The sequence below is a fragment of the Colletotrichum lupini genome, chromosome 8 (assembly GCF_023278565.1).
Source record: "Colletotrichum lupini chromosome 8, complete sequence".
Lineage (NCBI taxonomy): Eukaryota > Fungi > Ascomycota > Sordariomycetes > Glomerellales > Glomerellaceae > Colletotrichum > Colletotrichum lupini.
In genome coordinates this window covers 3,204,849-3,223,362 of record NC_064681.1, presented here as the reverse complement: position 1 = coordinate 3,223,362, position 18,514 = coordinate 3,204,849, and the positions used below count along the sequence as shown (strand labels likewise).

Sequence of the window (18,514 nt, the reverse complement as noted above, 5' to 3'; positions counted from 1 at the left end):
AACCGGAAGCACCTGTCAACTGGACTGGATGAAGCGGCTGAAGCCATAAGTGCTCATTGTCGGGGCTGATGAGGCTCAACCAAGGAATTCCCCTTAATGAAGGTGCGAGTGATTTTGTGGATGTTTTGCTATACCCAAGGATCTCGGCTCCTGAGCTCCAGCTTTTTCGAACTTGGCTTTTCCGTCAAAGGTCTTGTCTTTGACTCGGCTCCGGCTTGGCACATTGGCGTCGTGTCCCGCGGGCCCTTCTTTCGGTGAATTAGACTTTCGACAGCAGAGTGCAGTGGGCTTTTGCCAAAGAGCACAATCCCTACATGAATCCCCGTTCTTCTTGTGGCATCATTGCAGCCCATGTCTGTAGCTGCTGCTCGTCCTCAAACTCAATTCCCATGGGGAATGATGACCAACGCCACTAATTCTAGAACCGTCGTTGTTTCCCTCGTCAAATTAAGGTCTTGGTAGAACTTTTGTCGGACTCTGAGGTAACCGTGCCGTGGTTCGCACGCACCTTCTACTTGTAATAGCTTGATGGTCAGTATTGGGTGATTTAATGGCCAAAGATGAATGTATTTGGGGTTTCAGATTTTCCAATCTTCTTCGCAAGCTGCTCTTCGCCAGTTCGTCGCTGAACTTGAGCCGAGGTGCGTAACCGTGATTCGGGCTCATCGGGCCGGACAGCTCCGTCTGGAACCCCCAAAGAGTTTTACACAGCGCTACCACTTTGAAAGTCAGTATTAGATCTCGATCAGCTTCCTCTCGTTCTCTCAAGCAACTCTAAATCAGCAGTCTTTGACACCTGAAAGGCTCCTATCGCAAAGCGACAAATGCATCACGTTTTACGCGGAATTGAGGATCCCCTCGTGTTTCCACTCATCCCAGTGTAACCTTGGACTGGCATATTTCTCGTCACATTAGTGTACAATCATAATGCAGGCGCTATAGAAGTGGGTACAGCAGACTGCAAGAGGCACTCCGCCAAAACACTTTTTTTATATATTAAAGTAGAAATCGTATTTTACGGTTACCCTACTACCTAAGATAGGGTTTAGATTAGTATAGTAACTTATAAATAGGGGTTATAAAGATTTATAGCTTAAAAAATACTTTAATTTTATAATATATTAAACTATATAGTAGTATATAAAATTATATAATATTATAACTACCCTAATATAAAAGTTTTTTTTTCTCTTTATAATTTTATTATAAAAATAACTATTACTTTTTACTTTTTTATAAATAAAAATCACTTTTTACTTAAGTTATTAAACTAATAGCTCGCTTATAAATATTATAATATAGATTTATAATAATTTCTAATCTCTATATAAAACGTTACTAAACTAATTAATTTTATAATACCTCTTTATAAAGCTATTTTAAAATAACTAATTAATAATAATACTTATATAAGCTCTACCCTTTTTGTATAATAAGAATATATAAACGTATAAGTTTTAATATTAATAAAATCTCTTTTTATAAGTTTTAAAAAGTAAGAACGAAGTATTTAATAAATAAAAAAGGAGCTAAAGTAATTATTAATAATTAATATCTCTATTATATTATATAACGCATCCTTTTTTAAGAACGAACTTAACGGTTTCTAAATAACGATTTATATTAATATTTAAGTTATTAAAAAGTTTATTAAAAAGGTTTAGTTTAATCGCTTCTTAATATTTACTTTATATTAAAATATAATACGATTTATTATTTTATATTTTATAATAAACTAGTAAATTCATTTAATAAAGTAAATAGTATTTTTAATTAATATAAAGAATCTTTATAATATTTTAGAGTATTATAAAATAGTATACGAAACTATAAGTTTAACAAAATTCCTTTTTAAAGCTACTCTCTTATATAAAAAAGATAATTACTAACTTTTTATTATTTTTTAAATTAAAATTAAGTCGCTAGTTATTAAACCTTAGCTAGTAAAGAAAAGAAAAGGTTATATAAAGCTAATTATAACCAAAGCTTTAAGTAAAACGATATACAAAAATATTCTAAAAACACGGCTTTTAATAAGTATTAGTATTAAACTAATAATGAAAATTAAAGAAGGATTATTAGTTAAATAAAAAAAAGAAAATTATTAAAAAAAAGGTAAAGGCTAAAAGAAAGGTTAAAAAGGATAAGAACGATAAGAAAAACGAAATTATAGTAGTTTAATAAAAAAATAAAGTTTATAATAATAAATAACTTAGTATACTATAAAAATAAAAACGAGCATTCTTGTTAATAAATAGTTTAGAATAAACTATAATTATATTTATAATTCCTCCTTATCCTTAGTATTATTCGTAATTATAAAGCTATTTAATATTCTAAAATTAATCCTAAAATCTTCTAATCTCTACTTAACTTATATAATACTACCTTATAATTTATTAAATAAAATAACTTCTAATTAGAGCTTATTATATATATACTATTTTAAATAAATATAAAAATATTAATATGCTTTAAAATAAAGATAATTAGCCTCGCTAAACTTCGTACTTTTAGCTAATATAATTAGGGAGCCCTTAATAATTAAAATATAAATTTATAAAATAGCTTAAAGAAAATATATATCTAGATTATTACTATTTTAAATAGCGTTTAATAATTATTAAACTTAATCTTAGTTAATTAGCTATATAAAGTTTTATATAGTTCGTAACATAAGTTAATAATATAGTTATTATAACTAACCAAAAATAACGTAAGGGCGACCTTTTAAATAACGAATTCGATAAGAATTCTAAATTTATACGAAATTAATAAAATTAGAATAAATTAGTAATATATATATAAATAGAAGTATAATCTAATTAAAAAGTATATTTATATAAAATAGCCCTTAGAACTTAAGTAGTTAGAAATATTCTTATAAATATAAGTATACTTATATAAATTAAAATATATATAACTTACTTACTAATATACTAATCTACTTTAATAAAAATAATTCTATTAACTCTTAATCTTAACGTTATAAATACTTTTACTAAAGATCTAGTAATTATAGAATATAATTAGACTTTTTACTATTAAACGGTATTATAAAAAGTAGTAATAAATACTAGATATAAGAACGGTTTCTTTCCCTTAGTCTAAACGAACTTATAATAATATAAATCCCCGTTATTAAATAATAATAAAATATTATATAAGTATATTTTAGAACGTATAAGTAAAAACCCCTATATAGAACTATATAATAAACTATAAATAAGTATTAATACTAATATAAATCTTAAATCTAAATAATAAAAGCTTATTATACGTATTTAAAAACTAAATATAATTTAGTTTAGGAATCGTAAACCCTTTATAATAATACCTTATCTTATTTAACTAATCTTAAACTTATTATAAAAAGGTTTTATAATATATAAAATAAAGTTTATTTTAGTTAATAACATAAGCTTATTAACGAACTTATATATAAAAAATACTTTCTACTGTACCCTTTAGTACGGTAAATAACTCTAGTACGTATAGCTTTAACGAGGTAATGCGGGATATTCTTATAAAGAATATAAAAATGAATATTCATATAGAAGTAAGAACATATAAATATAGGGGAAATAAGCGTATATAAAAGAGGTTTTTATAGTAAAGAGAGTAATATAGTTAAATTACTATATAAGAAGTTACTTACTTAATAAAAGGTCTAAATAGGTAAGTATACGCCTATATATAGGTATAAAAACCTCCTACTAAAATATTCCATTACTTATTAATTATAATATAATTAATAAGTATATACGTAAGTAAATACGTAATCGTAGTACGTAATTCCGCCTTAAGTAAATTCTAGATTATTTAGTTACCTTCTAGTACTTTCTATTGCTTACGTAAGCTTATATAAGCAGTATTACTTATATAATTAATACCTATAATAATCTATAGAAATCGTAGATTAATATAGTATATAGTTTGCTTACGTAATATTGATAATAAGGCGAATAATAAGGTAAACAAAGTTACTTTCGTAATAATTAATAAAGAAATAAGAGGTTATTTTACAAAATATAAGGTTATTAGGGTACTACGTAAGTTAATATACGGGGACTATTAGGAGCTATATACCTTTAATACGGGCCAAAACGCTATATTAAGCGCTTATTATAAGTATTATATAGTATACGTAATTATTAAAAAAGGGAGTGTTTAATACGAAATTATTAATATATATACGTAAATAGTTAATACTAAAAAAATAAAAAAATAAAAAGAATTAAATTATAAATAAGTATATACGCGTAATTATACTTATAATTGCGCATATATTAGCCTAAAAAGAAGTATAATTACTAATTAATAAAGATTATACTAATAATTACGTATAAAATTACCTAATTATACCTAATTAATATTTCTAATTAGTAAATCGCAAATATTATACTTATAATTATATATATAATTAAGTAATAGTAATAAAAATAAAATAAAAAAGGGTATAAAATTTAATAAAGCGAAATATAGTTATTAATAAGTAACTATAGGGGCGTAAGCGGATTACTTACTTTACTTAAAAAATATTAAGTTAGTTAAAAAAAAAAGAAATTAATTAATAATAGAAATTAATAAGAAGAATATACTCCCTAGCTACCCCACTTTTACTAAGCAATATAACCGCCCTTATATAACTACTACTACTTATAGTTATAAATAATTCCTTATAATAATATACGGGATTTATTATAATATTTATTTATATATATGAGAAAGTCGCACTATTAATACCTAAAATTTACGGTAGCCGTAGGTCTATTAGAAAGAACGGTTTTAGCGGAGTGCCTCTTGCAGTCTGCCGTAGTGGGGGCTCTGGAGCCACGGGCGGTAGTGTGTCACAAGTCCGCAGGCCGCGGCCCTGCGAGCACGTCCCCCAGAAGATCTACGAAATAAGGGTCACTCGAAGTCTTCAAGTAGGGGTTCAAGGCGATGATTGCGGGCGGGGGAAGGGCAGTGCTGCACGGGGAAAGTCCCCTTGTATTGAAGTGCCGTCACGCTCTTATCCGGTCTATTTCTATACCCTGCTTGATTATCTTTAGGACGATAGCACTGACTGTTGATCTCCGTTCGTACCCGGATGGGCAGTAGCGATAGTTGTGGAACCGTCTGGTTGTTGCGCCCTGGGAACCACCGTTTGTGACCGGCGGCAGATAAAGGTCGGTCTTTTTTCTTGGGCTGATGTTTTCTGTCTTGGCGATGGAGCGAACCGGTGCACCGGGTTCACTGACGAGCCTATGCCTGGGCAATTATTGGCAATTGCGTCTTCCCTGTGCCGATAGTTTGGACACGCCTACGTAACACCTCACGACTTAGCCGCTGCAGCCAATGGTGGCTCTAGTCTGTGAAGATCATGAGTTTCACAGCAGCACCTGGCAAAGCATCCACCTCGGCTTATTGAGCACCACCAAGCTTCCGACAACGTTAATCGCTTCCAGGGCTCTCATCCTCGGAGATGCTCAGGCTCCAGGTAGGAAGAAAGAGAGGGGAAAGCAGAGAAAGGCCCGCAAGGCGTGCTCAGAGAAATCCGGAGTATTCCTCCGAGTCCATCGCTCGAGTCACGGATAAGTGGGTTCGTATCAATTTCGCATCCGTATCCCTGTCTCTCTAGAGCTACCTCGCCAACGCAAACCTGCAGGAGTCGTCTAAGCGATCCAAAGATTACGGAACCCAGAAGACAGAACCATTTCCGAAATACGCCTCAGTGTTCCACGAGAATCTCGCGACTAAGTTGCTCCTGTTTAATTCACTTGAGATGTCGTCCAAATCCCGAATTCCTGTTGACGTCCCATCGGCTGCAAGGGCCCAACAAAAGTATGATCGACAGTCAAGCAACGGCATGACACGTGTCGCAGCCAGTGAACGGTGATGAGATGAAATGAGTTTTGCCGCTGTCAGTTATTCTGCCAACGTATACCATTATCTCGGGCCTGCGGTATTCCGTGACCATCCAATACGTCGAATGAATTAAGCCTAATTACCTTATGATATACCAGAACATACCATTTGTCATTTCTGTACGGAGTATACGGCAAGCTTTTCGCTATACGTGACATTGGACGAAGCCTGGCATTCGACGCTAACGTAACAGTAGCACCATTTCAACTCTAAGCGCGGGAACACTTACTAGTTTAAAAATGTTCTGCATGTGGTAGAATGATTGCGAACTTCTAGTATTCCAAACCCTGTCGATGTTTCAATCACCTGCGCCGTGATTTATCAGCCAAGGCTTCGGTGCACATAGAGGATCAAGCTTGCGTACTTCACGTGGGCGGCCCGTGTCCGATGGGATACGCTGTCCCGAAAGCGAAGTAGTGGCCATAATAGGTAATTGGCGTTTTGTCTCAACCAGGTGATCATAGCTGGAGCCGAAAAAGGCCCGTACATACGGATTTCAAGAAGCTTAAACCACTGCCGGAGCCGCGTTCCCACTCCACGGGCTTCATAAGCCACTGAAAGCCACCGACGGGGAACTAGTTCGGGGTTTTCTAGCTCACCTTATTGTTCATATTCTATTGTCAATATCGGGAGCTTTGTAGGCGATCTCGATCGCTCACTTTATGTTTGTATTCAGCGGTTTCGAACAGCTAGGGTATCCGTTGCTCTCCTCCTGTCTAAGTGCTAAGTGATGGTTCACTTTGTACGTCTGGGTTAAACTAGTTTCAACAATTTCATTAATATTATCATTAGCTTCTCAAGTTCAGCCACAATACCTAACGGGCTTTACCACACTAGTTTCGATGGCTCTATTGGAAGGTGCCAACGCTGATTGCTGTAACCAAGAGCCAGCGCTACACTTGCAGCGGGTGATCACAAATCTAATAAGGATGACGGGCGGATACATTGCCGCAAAGTTGTCATAACTTATTAGACTTTGTCAATAGCGAGTAATTCGAGCGGGGCAGAGGCGAGTTTTGCCTTCCTCGCCCTATGCCTTGACAACCGTCTTAGCCGGCAACGGTATTGTGCCATTGGTCAGCTACGTCGGAGTAAAAGTGGAACCCGCAGATCGTCAAACTCACCCGAGTCAGCGAACCGCGAAAACCGGCAAGTGGAGACAACAAGAACAGCCCGGGACCGAAGACGCTTTCCCCGGCCACCGGCGATTCAATAGTTGAGGTGGAGAACACGATAAGCCCCCCCGCCAAATTTTGCAACCCACGGAGACATTTTGGAGTCCGCGGGCAAGGGTCGCGGGGATCTGTCGCATCCTTCGAGAAAACACCATTGCCAACCTAACCACCCGCGAGGGGGTTCTATTATTCTTCTTTCTTGAAAAGGCTCTTTGTCTGTCAAGGTTTCCCCAGTCGCTGTCACAATGCCGGCGGCAAAAATGGCGGCATTGTTCCCTGTCCCTCTCTATGTGAGAGCAAGCATCGTCGCATCATGCGTTGCCATGCTGTTTGGGTATGTCCAACAAAGCTCCTGCGCCCGTCGGCGCGGGGGTCTGTCTCTTCTACTTTGCTTCACTCTACTCTACATACACCTTGCCATGCTCTTCATAGTAGTGGCTCGCTTTCGTCTTTTGTCATAGTGTTTAGGCCCAGATCCCGGACGAACCACCCCCCTAGCTGACATGCATGCTGATCAATCTATCAAGCCTCGATACAGGAAGCATTGGCCCCGTTACGACCATGCCGTCCTTCCGTCACACCTTTGGCGACTTCTCCCCCACAATGCACGGCGTAATCGTCTCGTCCGTCCTCATCCCTGGCGCCCTGTCAGCTCTGGTATCCGGCGCCATGGCAGACCGTTTTGGGCACGTCCTCCTCTTCTCTCTGGGCGCCTTCGTCTACGGCTGCGGCGCTGGGATCGAGTGCGCTTCGCCTGTCCTAGGTGTCTTCATCTTGCGTCGTCTCATCAAAGGCGTCGGCGAGGGCATGTTTCTAAGCAACGTTTACGTTCAAGTGTCGGAAATCTCGCCTGCCCGTGTCCGGGGTATCATCACTGCTCTGCCGCAGTTTTCCATCGTCACTGGTATTGTCATCGGCTACTTCATGTGTTATGCCACCGCCCGTATCGAGATATCATCCCTGGCATGGCGCCTGCCGCTGGCTGTAGCTTCATTTCTGGGATTTGCTCTCTCGAGCACTTACTGGATCGTCCCACCGTCACCCAGATGGCTTCTCGGAAAAGGACGAGTTGAAGAAGCCCGAGGCGTGCTGGACCGTCTTGGCCTGGACCAAAGTGAGCGTGAGGAACTGCTGGAGCAGTCCCTGGCCCAGGCACAAGAGCAGAAACCCGACGTTACACTCCTGGAAACCTTACGACAACTGTTCACCGACTTCAAGGAAGCTTTTTCGGCACCCTTTCGGAGCAGGACCATCTTTGGCTGTTTCTTGCTGGGAATGCAACAGTGGAGCGGTATTGATGGTATTCTCTACTATGCACCCATTCTTTTCACACAAGCTGGACTGAGTGGTGAAGAGGCCACATTTCTCGCATCCGGCGTCTCAGCTCTGGTCATCCTGGCAGCCACTATACCGGCAACATTCTTAGCAGACAGATGGGGACGCCGGACATCAAGTCTGCTCGGTGGCATTCTCATCACCGCTTTGATGCTACTAATGGGCTCGCTATTTGCAGCTGGTGAGGTTCACGCCGAGACGGGTGCCGGAAAGTGGGTGGTCATCGTATCCATCTACCTCTTCGCCGCAAGCGCATTAAAGCCTCGGCCTTATTCGACGGCGGACCAGGCACGCAATGCAGCAGCATCATGACGGAAATCGCGTCAAAGTCTCCCCCGCCAAGGTCCTTGCAGCATAGGCCCGTTCCCAGGGGGTCTAGAAAGTCGGCGACAGAGGTCTCGCAGGTCGTCTCGGGATGCGCGTCTAGCGTTCGTTCTCTAGCTGCTTCCAGGGCCGCGGGGTTGAGGTCGGCGAGGTAGACCTCGGACCCGGCTGGTATGGGTGCATGCTTGAGAAAGTATCCCGTGCCGACGCCGATATCCAGTATCCGACAGGGTGAGAAGGCGTTGGTATCTGATGTTCTGCGGAGGCTGGGCGACTGTGAACGGGCCGAGGCGCTGGAGACGTGCCTGTTGAAGAACTCCCGCATGCGTCTTGATGTGATACGCCATGCTTTCGGGCAGTAGAAGCCGAGGACGACCGGGTCATAGATGTAGCGAAGGAGTATGGGCATGTAGATTGCGGCACCGGCCGCCGTGTTCGGCTTTGCTGTTGCTGCCATGCTTGCAAACTTTTCAATATCTGAGGATTGAAGAGAGCATGGTGAGTCCGGTTGTGTTATTGTGCTGGCGATCATCGTGGTCTAATATCTCCTGCGCCTTTCCTTGTGTGTGTGAGACAGGCCAAGGCTCTAGTTCAAGAATGGAAACTTGGCGACCCTTTTTGTGTTAAGAGCTGAAAAGAATTAGCTCACTGTTTAACTCTATCGTTTTGCATTACTAAAGGATTACCGTAGTATATATAGACGCTACCCTGCCCTCAAATTCCGCACTATTTAACCTTAACCCTTTTTATAAATTACTTATCCTTTCTTCTATTCTACCCTCTCCCTCGTTAAAGGATTACTAAAATTATAGTTTTAATAGCTTATTAATAAGCTAGTATTATTATTTAAAAATAAGTAACTTACTCTTATATATAAGTACTAGGAGTTTTATTATTATAAAAATAATAATAAATATATTAGAGTACTTAAGAGAGCTTTTTAATAAACTTTTAATATTATTTAAAGCGATTATTTTTAAGTTATAAGAGGAAGCCGAGGTATTATATTAATATAGCCCTATTTATTTTATTAATATTAATAATACCCTTTTTAATATAGGATATATTAGTAATACTTTATAACTACGTTATTATATTTTATAAATTATACTTAATATTAATAAAGCTTTTAGTATTATTTACTAAGTCTTTTATTAAAGTTATTATTATAAGGTTAGTTTAATTATTAGTATTTTAATAAGTATTTTAACTTAACTTAGAGGCTCTTATAGCTTTTAAAAAGAGGCTTTTAAGGGATTTATAATTAGACTTTTTATTTATTATAAGTAAAGTTATTATAATTAAAGCTATAGTACTACTTATGGACCTTAATAATAAGTAATTAGTAATATAGTTATTTTTTTTTATAATAAGCTTAAAAAAGTATTTTAATTTAAGTACTAGGTAAGTACTATACTATTTTACTAAAACTATATTTTTATACTTATAACTTAGAAAGAATTAACTTTCTTCGATAACAAGGTACTTAGAAAAGAATTAGCTGCGTGGTGCTAGTCGACTTTCGTGCCTTTCGTACGTATGGGAAAAGGAAGCGGCGTTATGCGGACTTCTGATTCAGTGGTTCGACTCGTCCCAAACTCCCGGGTCACCCTTGGATCATTATATCCGCCCTCGAACTCGTCAGCATGGTGACCACATGCTCTGACATATCTGACATGCATGCTTGCGGGGTGATGTGACAGGTTGTGTGGCAACGACTCATATTCAACCCAAGACGAGAAAAAGGGACAGTCGTATCTCCTGGCGCGTCTATTTACTCCATTCGCCAGCAACTGCCCCAGTTGCGGTTGATGTCGCGAGACCAACAGACCAACCGCGGTCGGGGCGTCTCCGCGATAGCCAAGAATCAATACCCCCGAGCTGCGACGGGTGCGTCATCCGTGCTCCGGGGCCATCCGCGATGCCACAAGCTTCGCATCGGACCGCCGAGGGTTCTCGGAACCCTATGCGATTCGTCAGTTTCGAGGCGCGGGGAGCTGCGATGAAGGGAGGTTCGCAAGGGCCGAGAGATGGGATGACTTTTCGACTCGTGCCGAAACACACCGTGTATGGCTCCAGCGCTCTATCTCCGTCTGAGCATGGACTTCGGCCGTTCCATTTTCTTCCCTCCCCGGGTTGTCAGCTTGGATCAGAAGCATCTTCGGACCACGCCCCGATGACATGCAGCAGGCCTAATGGCAGGTCAGTGTTCTGTTCTTTTTCAGCGTCCGGGGAGAATTTCTCTCTTGTCAGATCGGTTGAGCCGCGAGTGTAAAGGCTTGGCTTTGTGAACTAGGCCAACTATGGACTGAGAACCGAAAGACCAGGAGTTCGAGCACCTTAACTATATTTACTGAGGCTGTTCGTGATCTTTGCTTGACCTGGGAGCCAATCGGATTGACAGCAGAGAATGCGAGAGAATAAAGGACTCGTAGGTTTCCACGATCACATGAGATCGTCATAGCTCGGACGACTACATGTAGCCAACGCGCAGATCGACCCTGCGATAGCCGCGTAGCCAACGGCGCATTGGGAGCGGCAATGAATATGACGCAGATTGAGATACGGCCAGAACGGAACTCGCAGCTATCATTGCCGGGGGGCTCGAACTCAGTCTCGCCTTCGATAAGGTACGTCGCGGTAAGAACATACAGGAAACAATGGGAGTCGCTATTAATATCTAATTCCACCGGTTCCGGAAAAGATTGATGCTTTTACTCATTTTCTCCGTGCCTTGAAAGTCTTCAGAGGATTGACTTTTCTCGTTCCCACCTTCTTGCCTTTGCCGGGCTTGCTCTTATTCCTCCTCTGCTTGCCACCAATCTTTCGGAACGGCACCATACCGATGTCATTCTTTGTGAGTGACTCCTTGCCTTCCTTCGGCAACAGGTATTCAGGAACGTGCCGCAGGTGAGGCTGCTGCCTGGCTGTTCTCAACTCTCCGTCGTGTCTGAGGTGCTGCAACTCTGTTGGGTTCTCCTCAAAGTATCTATGATTGATTAGCTGATAAGCAAGGTTCAAGTCAAATCCCGCGTTGGGCATGAGAAGCCTAGGCTGAACAAACATACCTCTTCAGCTTCTCGCTCTTGAGAATCTCCTGCTTCAATTCTCTCATACGCGCCTCACGAACTGCAACCTTGGTGACTGCTCTCAGAGCGTCATCCAGACGATACCTGAATGCATCCAGATGCTCCTTCTTGAAGTTGTAAGGCTTCACCTCCTTGCCTAGCTTCGCTTGTTGCTTCTTAATCCTGGCCAGGATCTTCTCGTCGTTCTCTGCGGTTTCTATGCTCGTGGGGACGTGCTTGCGGTACAACTCTTGAGGAACGTAGAATGACAGTGCCATGCCTGTCCGACCAGCGCGCGCTGTGCGGCCAATCCGATGTGTGTATGATGATGCTGATGTCGGCAGGTCGAAATTGACCACGGCTGCCACATTCTTGAAGTCGATACCCCGGGAAACGCCAAACTCAGCGTCTCGCTTCGACTTGCGCTTCTTCTTGGAGTCCTTCTCCTTCTTCGCCTCTGATCCCTCTCCTTCTTCGGCATCCCTCTCCTCGGCGCCCATTGCGCTCTTCTCGTCGGACGCAATGATGATTTCGTAGACTCCACGGTTGAACTCCTCCAGCACGTGCGCTCTCGATGTGACGGGCAACTCCGAGTTCAGAATACAGCTGCGGACCTGGAACTGCTCGAGGAACAGCTTCAGGCGATATGAACGGTCGACGTCGTTTACGAAGATGAGACATTTGCCCTTGACAAGCTTCAGCTTAAAGATGATGAATGCCAACAGGAACTTCTCATCCTCTCCACAGCTGACAACGAATTGTGACAGATTGTCATTCTCTGTCTCCTCCTCGTCAAGATCCAAGATGGTAGGCTTGCGTCCGAAAATTCCTCCAAGAGTAGTGACATCTGTAGACAACGTCGCGCTCATCAGCAAGAGCTGAACACCCTTGGGAAGCTTTCGGGCAATGTTCTCGAGGTCTTCATCGTAGCCGTATGACAGGATGAGGTCAGCCTCGTCGAGAACCAAGCACGCCAGATTATCGAGCGACATCGCATCGGAGGTGATGTTGCGCCATGCGGTAGCGGGTGTAGAGACTACGACATCGGGGAAGTTTGAAAGGAGGGAACGCTGAACCGCATCAGAAATCTTGTCGACAAGCTTGACTGCGTGAATGTCTTTTGCGCAGTATGCTGAGAACTGTTCGATCGCTTTGAGAACTTGGTCGGCAAGCTCACGGGTAGGGACGAGGATCAGGGCGGTGGTAGCAGGCGAAGAATCGGCCTAGAGTTTATGGCGGTTAGCAAGGTTCAGTTATTCCATTCTCAAAACTGCTACGTACAGCTTTGCGCTTCAGGATGCTCGATAGCACAGGCAGAATGTATGCAGCCGTCTTTCCGGAACCTGTGGGCGCCTTCGCGGCGACATCTTTGCCGTCCAGGGCCAATGGAATTGCCCTCTGTTGCACCGGGGTAGGGTCCTTGAAGCTCTCGGCAGCGACAGCCTGTACCAATCGAGTGTCGAGGCCCAGATCAGAGAAAGATAGTTCGGATGTAGAGGTTTCCGTCTTTGCGCGCTTCTCGCTCTCGGGCGCGGTCGCAGTCTCGTCGGCCTTTCTCTTCATCGTGGATATTGTTGTGTTGGAAAAGTATGATGTTCAAAGGAACCTGCAGCAAAAGTCCGCGACGCAGGCAATCCTGCCCAGATCAAAAAAAAATCCAGATTGCGGCGGGGTGGGTCTTTTCTTATCTTATCAGTCCGCGTTAGCGTGGAAAATGGCTTATGTAAGGCAGGCTTTTTTTGGTGCGGGTGCGTTCCTCGAGACTTAGCTCGCGCTTTAGCATCTCGGGATTGTCACACTATTACCTCTCTACTTAATCCTATTACAATTTATTATTCTCTTTCATCACCTACTTTTCACTCTAACTCAATAATATCGGGAGGATCTCAGGGTTTGCGGTACTCCAAGATGACAGTGTCTACGACTCCTCCTCACAACTTGGCCGCCAGTTACTTAGTGGATTGCTCTCAGTCCAAAGGAGCCCGACAAAACTTGGCGTATTACCTGCATATTTAGGACATTTAGCGGTTCAATGACCAATAGGATCCTTGTTATGCACCCATTCCAAAGTCCCACTGACTGGCATGGTGTCAGCTGTTCGTGGCCGGGATGCTGGACCACGCTCACTTCACAACTTCATGCTTCCCGTACCTTCTGTACGGCAATCACTTCAACGTCTCGTCGACTAAGATATTGGAAGGACGTACGCCGCAATCATGTCCCTCTGCCAGATCTGTTCAGCGCTCAACATTGAGAAGCTAGATGCCACAGATGTCCGCTTTCACCCCAGCCTGAAGGCCCTCCAGCAGAGTGCCGATGCGAAATGTCCCTTCTGCAACCTATGCTATACCCGCGTCATGGATGACATTCATCATAGCGTCACGGACGCCCTTCTTAATGATCAAATACCATCAGGCTACGAGGAAGAGACGTTTGTTCCGAGCATCTGGCTCCATGGCGAGGTGAGGCAAGGCAACCGCGGCGTCGGCCACCAGCTCCCGGGATGTGCCATATGGATCTCGTGCGGCAGAATGTATCCTGATGTCGGTTTGGAAGAGACCAATCGCCCCGGGATGCCATTTGCCTCGCGTTTGTCTCTTTTCGCGTAAGACCTCCAAGTTCAAAGTTCTTTTAGTCCTTTATCTTGGGCCAGGACTTGGCACATTGCATGAGAACTGAACATTTGCAGAAGCCGTAAAACGCCAGCAGCCCGCAGATTCATCGAACGATACATCATTGCGGACCATGATCCTAATCTCTACATAGACCTAGCAGGTTGGCGTTTGAAAAAGTGCAAAGACTCTCACAAGCTCTGTACACCGAGGTCCTCGGAGATGCCAACTCACGTCATTGAGGTTGGCCGCATCGGCGAAAAGCCGAGACTGATAGTCACGAGTGGCCTTAGGGAGCCATACATTGCTCTCTCCTATTGCTGGGGGCCCGGTAAAGATACGTTCACCCTAACGCATAAGACCAAAGATGAGCTTCTGGATGGCGTCACAGAAGAGAAGCTTACCCAGACTCATCGAGAGTCCATTCGATTCGCACGCACGCTCGGCATTGCGTATCTCTGGATCGACGCCCTTTGCATCATACAGGGCGATGCCGATGACTGGGCTTTCGAATCGCAACGGATGGCACACGTCTATGGCAACGCGGCTTTGACCATAATTGCCGGTCGTTCAGACGACGCGCGCAACGGCTTTCTCGCAAATGGACTTGATCAAAGAGTCCCTCCATGCACCTTGCCGCTGAGCCCAGACACCAAAGACACAATCGGTGTCTGTCTTCCGAGATCTACCCTCATCGGGCCAGTGTCCACGCGCGGGTGGTGTTTTCAGGAAGAAAAGCTCTCAACGCGGGCTATCATATTCGGCCAGGAACAGACCATCTACCAATGCCGAGAGGAAAAGAACTGGGAAGACGGCCAAGTCGATTTCCAAGACCTCAAGCCCACTTTCCTGACTCCTGGTTTCTCCAGGGGCGTCCCCCATTCCGCGGCTGATAAGGAGACCACCCTCTCAATGTGGTACGACTTCGTCGACTCGTTCACAATGAGAGCTCTATCGAACCCCCATGACGTGTTCGCCGCCATCGCATCCATCGCGATTCTTGCGAAAGACGTGCTCAAGTCTCGCTATCTCGCGGGCATCTGGGAAGACGATCTGGTCAGAGGCTTGCTGTGGAAACCACGTAACCAAGTGCATGCGTTCTTCAACACCTCAGTGACGCGTCCGAAACCAACTCCATTTGCCCCAGCGCCGGTGATTCGCGCGCCGTCATGGTCCTGGGCGTCTGTAGAAGGTCCGCTTCGTCGCATTTACAATCCGAGAAAATCGAAACTCTTCCAGGACAGCAACTACGTCAAGATAAAACCCACGTTGGGAACCAGGTGGACAGCCGCAGAGGACTGCGATGTGACTGTCCTTCACATGCCGTCTTGTACGCTGCAAATCTTGGGGCGCACGGCCAAGGCGACTCTGATCAAGACGGGCGTTGTCGAGTGGTTTGAGGCGGATAAGACAAGAAAGCGATGGCTACCTTACAAAAAGATGCTGCCCCACTCCGTCTTGCTCGTCTCGAACGGGCAAAAACCAGATACGACGGGCAACGGAGACAACGTCGTTGCTGTGGGGTGCTTTGATGTGCCAGAGGAAGCAGCGCAGTTCGAAGAGGTATGGGGTCTTCGGCTGATCGAAAAAGAGGGGTTGATCATTGTCCCGCACGAGGGCAAGTGGAAGCGGGCTGGGTGGTTTTGTTTGAGAGATGAATCTTGGCTTGAGAAGAAGCCCGAGGTTGAGATAGATCTCGTCTGATTCGGGATAATCTAAGGCAAGCCATGCCGCGGCTTATATTTCACGGAAGAACTTGTCTCAGGCCGCAGCCGTACTGGCCCTCATGATCACTTGCTGTCTCTTCTTTGCCTCTACCGAAGCCTTACGAGGGCTGTCTGCTTCGAACACTTCATCCAGCTCTTCCAGTGTGAAACCCTTGGTCTCAACAAAGAAGAAGTACATGAAAACCATTTCGAAACTGTCCCAGGCCACGAAGAAGACATAGAACCAGTACCCAATCTGTTAGGGATTGATTGCATCAGTACACCAGCACAGCATATCCCATCATTTCAGTATGCGGAGATGTACTCACATTCGAGAGCGCAATAGGCCCAACAAAAGTGTTGAGGAATCCCGCCGCACCTGCCGTAAGCTTGAAAGTCCCCATCGCCTTGGCACGCATCTTGTTGCTGACAACCTCGGCCGGGTAGATGGGCTGCATCGGCGTGAAGCCCGTGGCGAAGATGGCACCAAAGACAAAGATGAAGACGATGCTGACAGTGGACGCCATCTTATTGCCGTAGTCTGTGTAGGCTGCCGAGCAGCCGGCGACTAGGGCTAGGCAGACTGTCATACCTGCGGTGGTGGAAATGAGCATCTTGCGGCGACCGACAACGTCATGAAGACGGGAGCCCGCGGTCGAAAAGACCCAGCCAATGACGGAGTAGACGATATTGAGTATCAGTTTCGTGTTCGTATCGGTGATGCCGACGCCCGCAAGCATGATGGGCAGGTAGTACGAGACTAGCATGTGTCAGTTGATTCAGGAGACAAAAAGCCTGTTGCATCAAAGAACTCACTGATGTTGTTTCCACTGAACTGCCCAAACCAAGAAAACGCTACATTGAGCATAAGTCTGTACCTGCTAGACCGACTCTCGACGAGGACCCTCAAGTCGAAGAGATCTTTCCACGAAGGTACATGGGCTGGATCAAGCGAGTTGATCATTTCCTTCATCTGCAGGTCTACGAGAGGATGCTCGAGGTCCCCGTTGGTATGATAGGTTGCAATGATATGTTTTGCCTCGTCATGTCGGTCCTTGGCGACGAGCCTGTCGTAGGGTCAGTCAAACCTTCGAGGCCGTGGTTGAGGGACAACTGACCATCGAGGAGATTCGGGGAAGAACTTGATCAAGACACACACAAGCCCAGGGCACACCATCTGAAGCCATAACGGTATTCTCCAATCCAAGTCTCCGCGATCACTCAGGTAGCGGTGGCACGCGTATACTGCCGATGTTGCCAATATTGAGCCCTACATGAAAAGGGCGACGGTTAGCACAAGCCTCAACAACTCATTTCAAGTCTCAGCCTCCCACTCCAGTCCCTCTCTTTATTGTTGAATTGTCACGTACCACGTTGTAAAAGGTGTTGTAGAGGCCTGCGACAGTGCCACGATATCGAGCAGGCGCGATCTCGACCAAGTAAAGGGGTGCAGACGTGTGAGCACAGGTAGCAAAGAACGACAAGATGAAGCGACCGCCAATAAACATGGGCAGACTCGTTGATAGTGCCGTTATTATTGCCCCGATGCAAACGCCCAAACAGCCGAAGAAGATGTGCCAGGTTCGACCGTACCAATCAGCCATCCAGATGAAGAGGGCACCACACATTTGACCGACCTTGACCCAATATTAGCAACCTTATTTCAATACGCTCTGCCACCGAATTGTACCTGAAAGATGGCGAACACGATGCCAGTGCTTGCGTTGCCCTTTACAGGAAGCCCAAAGTACTCCGTGTAATTGGGTAATGCGTTGATGGACCCTAGAAGAGCGCTGTCGTATCCTACGTCGAATTAGCCGTTGAAAGGACAGTACGAGAGCGGAACTTCTCTACCATTCATGGTCGAACAGAAGAACAACACTGTGGCAAGGAGGTATAGCCTGATGTATCCGGGTCCTCGCGGGTCGGGTTTGTTTGTTGCCATGATCGTGGCATAGGTATCAACACCGGTGTCGGCATCGTCCAAGTGTTTGAGGACGGGGCCGTCCTTGGCGTTGTCCCTATCCATCGTGCAAGCAATGAATGGGGATGTCTTTCCGTGAGGCTCGCAGGGCACTGGAGCCTATCCGCCGAATAATGCGAGATGTCACACTAGATCGTGGGAAACGATAACCCCAGGCTGTTCAGCCCACGAGATCCCAGGAACGGGAGGGGGTGGAGGAAGGAAGTTGACAATCTTGAAAGAGAGATCTAACAGCAAGTCGCTATCCGGCTGATCAAATGTCACAACATGGACTGCATATGACACTGATTGTAGCCGCAATCTGGCAACGACAGTGCCCCGGATTTAAACCAACCCCGGAAAGCATCGACGCTAGGTCCATGCGGGGATATAAATTATCGAATAAATACTAGGTCTGTAG

General features: G+C 44.2%; 6 protein-coding genes across 6 annotated transcripts; 3 read left to right on the top strand and 3 right to left on the bottom strand.

The window, feature by feature from the left end:
• Nucleotides 1–6,752: 6,752 nt before the first annotated feature.
• CLUP02_15449 (uncharacterized protein) lies at nt 6,753–7,251 on the top strand (the record flags this gene model as incomplete). Its single annotated transcript, XM_049294373.1, has 3 exons — nt 6,753–6,818; nt 6,964–6,986; nt 7,044–7,251. The coding sequence occupies 3 exons, from the start codon at nt 6,753–6,755 to the stop codon at nt 7,249–7,251; spliced, it is 297 nt and encodes a 98-aa protein (XP_049151519.1).
• A 79-nt stretch (nt 7,252–7,330) lies between these two features.
• CLUP02_15448 (uncharacterized protein) lies at nt 7,331–8,732 on the top strand (the record flags this gene model as incomplete). Its single annotated transcript, XM_049294372.1, has 2 exons — nt 7,331–7,419; nt 7,613–8,732. 2 exons carry the CDS (start codon nt 7,331–7,333, stop codon nt 8,730–8,732), a joined length of 1,209 nt encoding a protein of 402 aa, XP_049151518.1.
• CLUP02_15447 (methyltransferase) lies at nt 8,641–9,276 on the bottom strand (the record flags this gene model as incomplete). Its single annotated transcript, XM_049294371.1, has 1 exon — nt 8,641–9,276. One exon carries the CDS (start codon nt 9,274–9,276, stop codon nt 8,641–8,643), a length of 636 nt encoding a protein of 211 aa, XP_049151517.1.
• Nucleotides 9,277–10,255: 979 nt separating this feature from the next.
• Nucleotides 10,256–13,375, bottom strand: CLUP02_15446 (ATP-dependent RNA helicase DBP9; the record flags this gene model as incomplete). Its single annotated transcript, XM_049294370.1, has 7 exons — nt 10,256–10,625; nt 10,673–10,741; nt 10,809–10,936; nt 11,099–11,455; nt 11,517–11,733; nt 11,813–13,035; nt 13,094–13,375. The coding sequence occupies 7 exons, from the start codon at nt 13,373–13,375 to the stop codon at nt 10,256–10,258; spliced, it is 2,646 nt and encodes an 881-aa protein (XP_049151516.1).
• Nucleotides 13,376–14,028: 653 nt separating this feature from the next.
• On the top strand, nt 14,029–16,128 carry CLUP02_15445 (heterokaryon incompatibility protein; the record flags this gene model as incomplete). The annotated part of the gene is made up of 2 exons (XM_049294369.1): nt 14,029–14,417; nt 14,502–16,128. 2 exons carry the CDS (start codon nt 14,029–14,031, stop codon nt 16,126–16,128), a joined length of 2,016 nt encoding a protein of 671 aa, XP_049151515.1.
• A 57-nt stretch (nt 16,129–16,185) lies between these two features.
• CLUP02_15444 (lactose permease) lies at nt 16,186–18,159 on the bottom strand (the record flags this gene model as incomplete). The annotated part of the gene is made up of 7 exons (XM_049294368.1): nt 16,186–16,386; nt 16,460–16,890; nt 16,947–17,197; nt 17,249–17,400; nt 17,501–17,767; nt 17,821–17,933; nt 17,985–18,159. The coding sequence occupies 7 exons, from the start codon at nt 18,157–18,159 to the stop codon at nt 16,186–16,188; spliced, it is 1,590 nt and encodes a 529-aa protein (XP_049151514.1).
• Nucleotides 18,160–18,514: the final 355 nt, after the last annotated feature.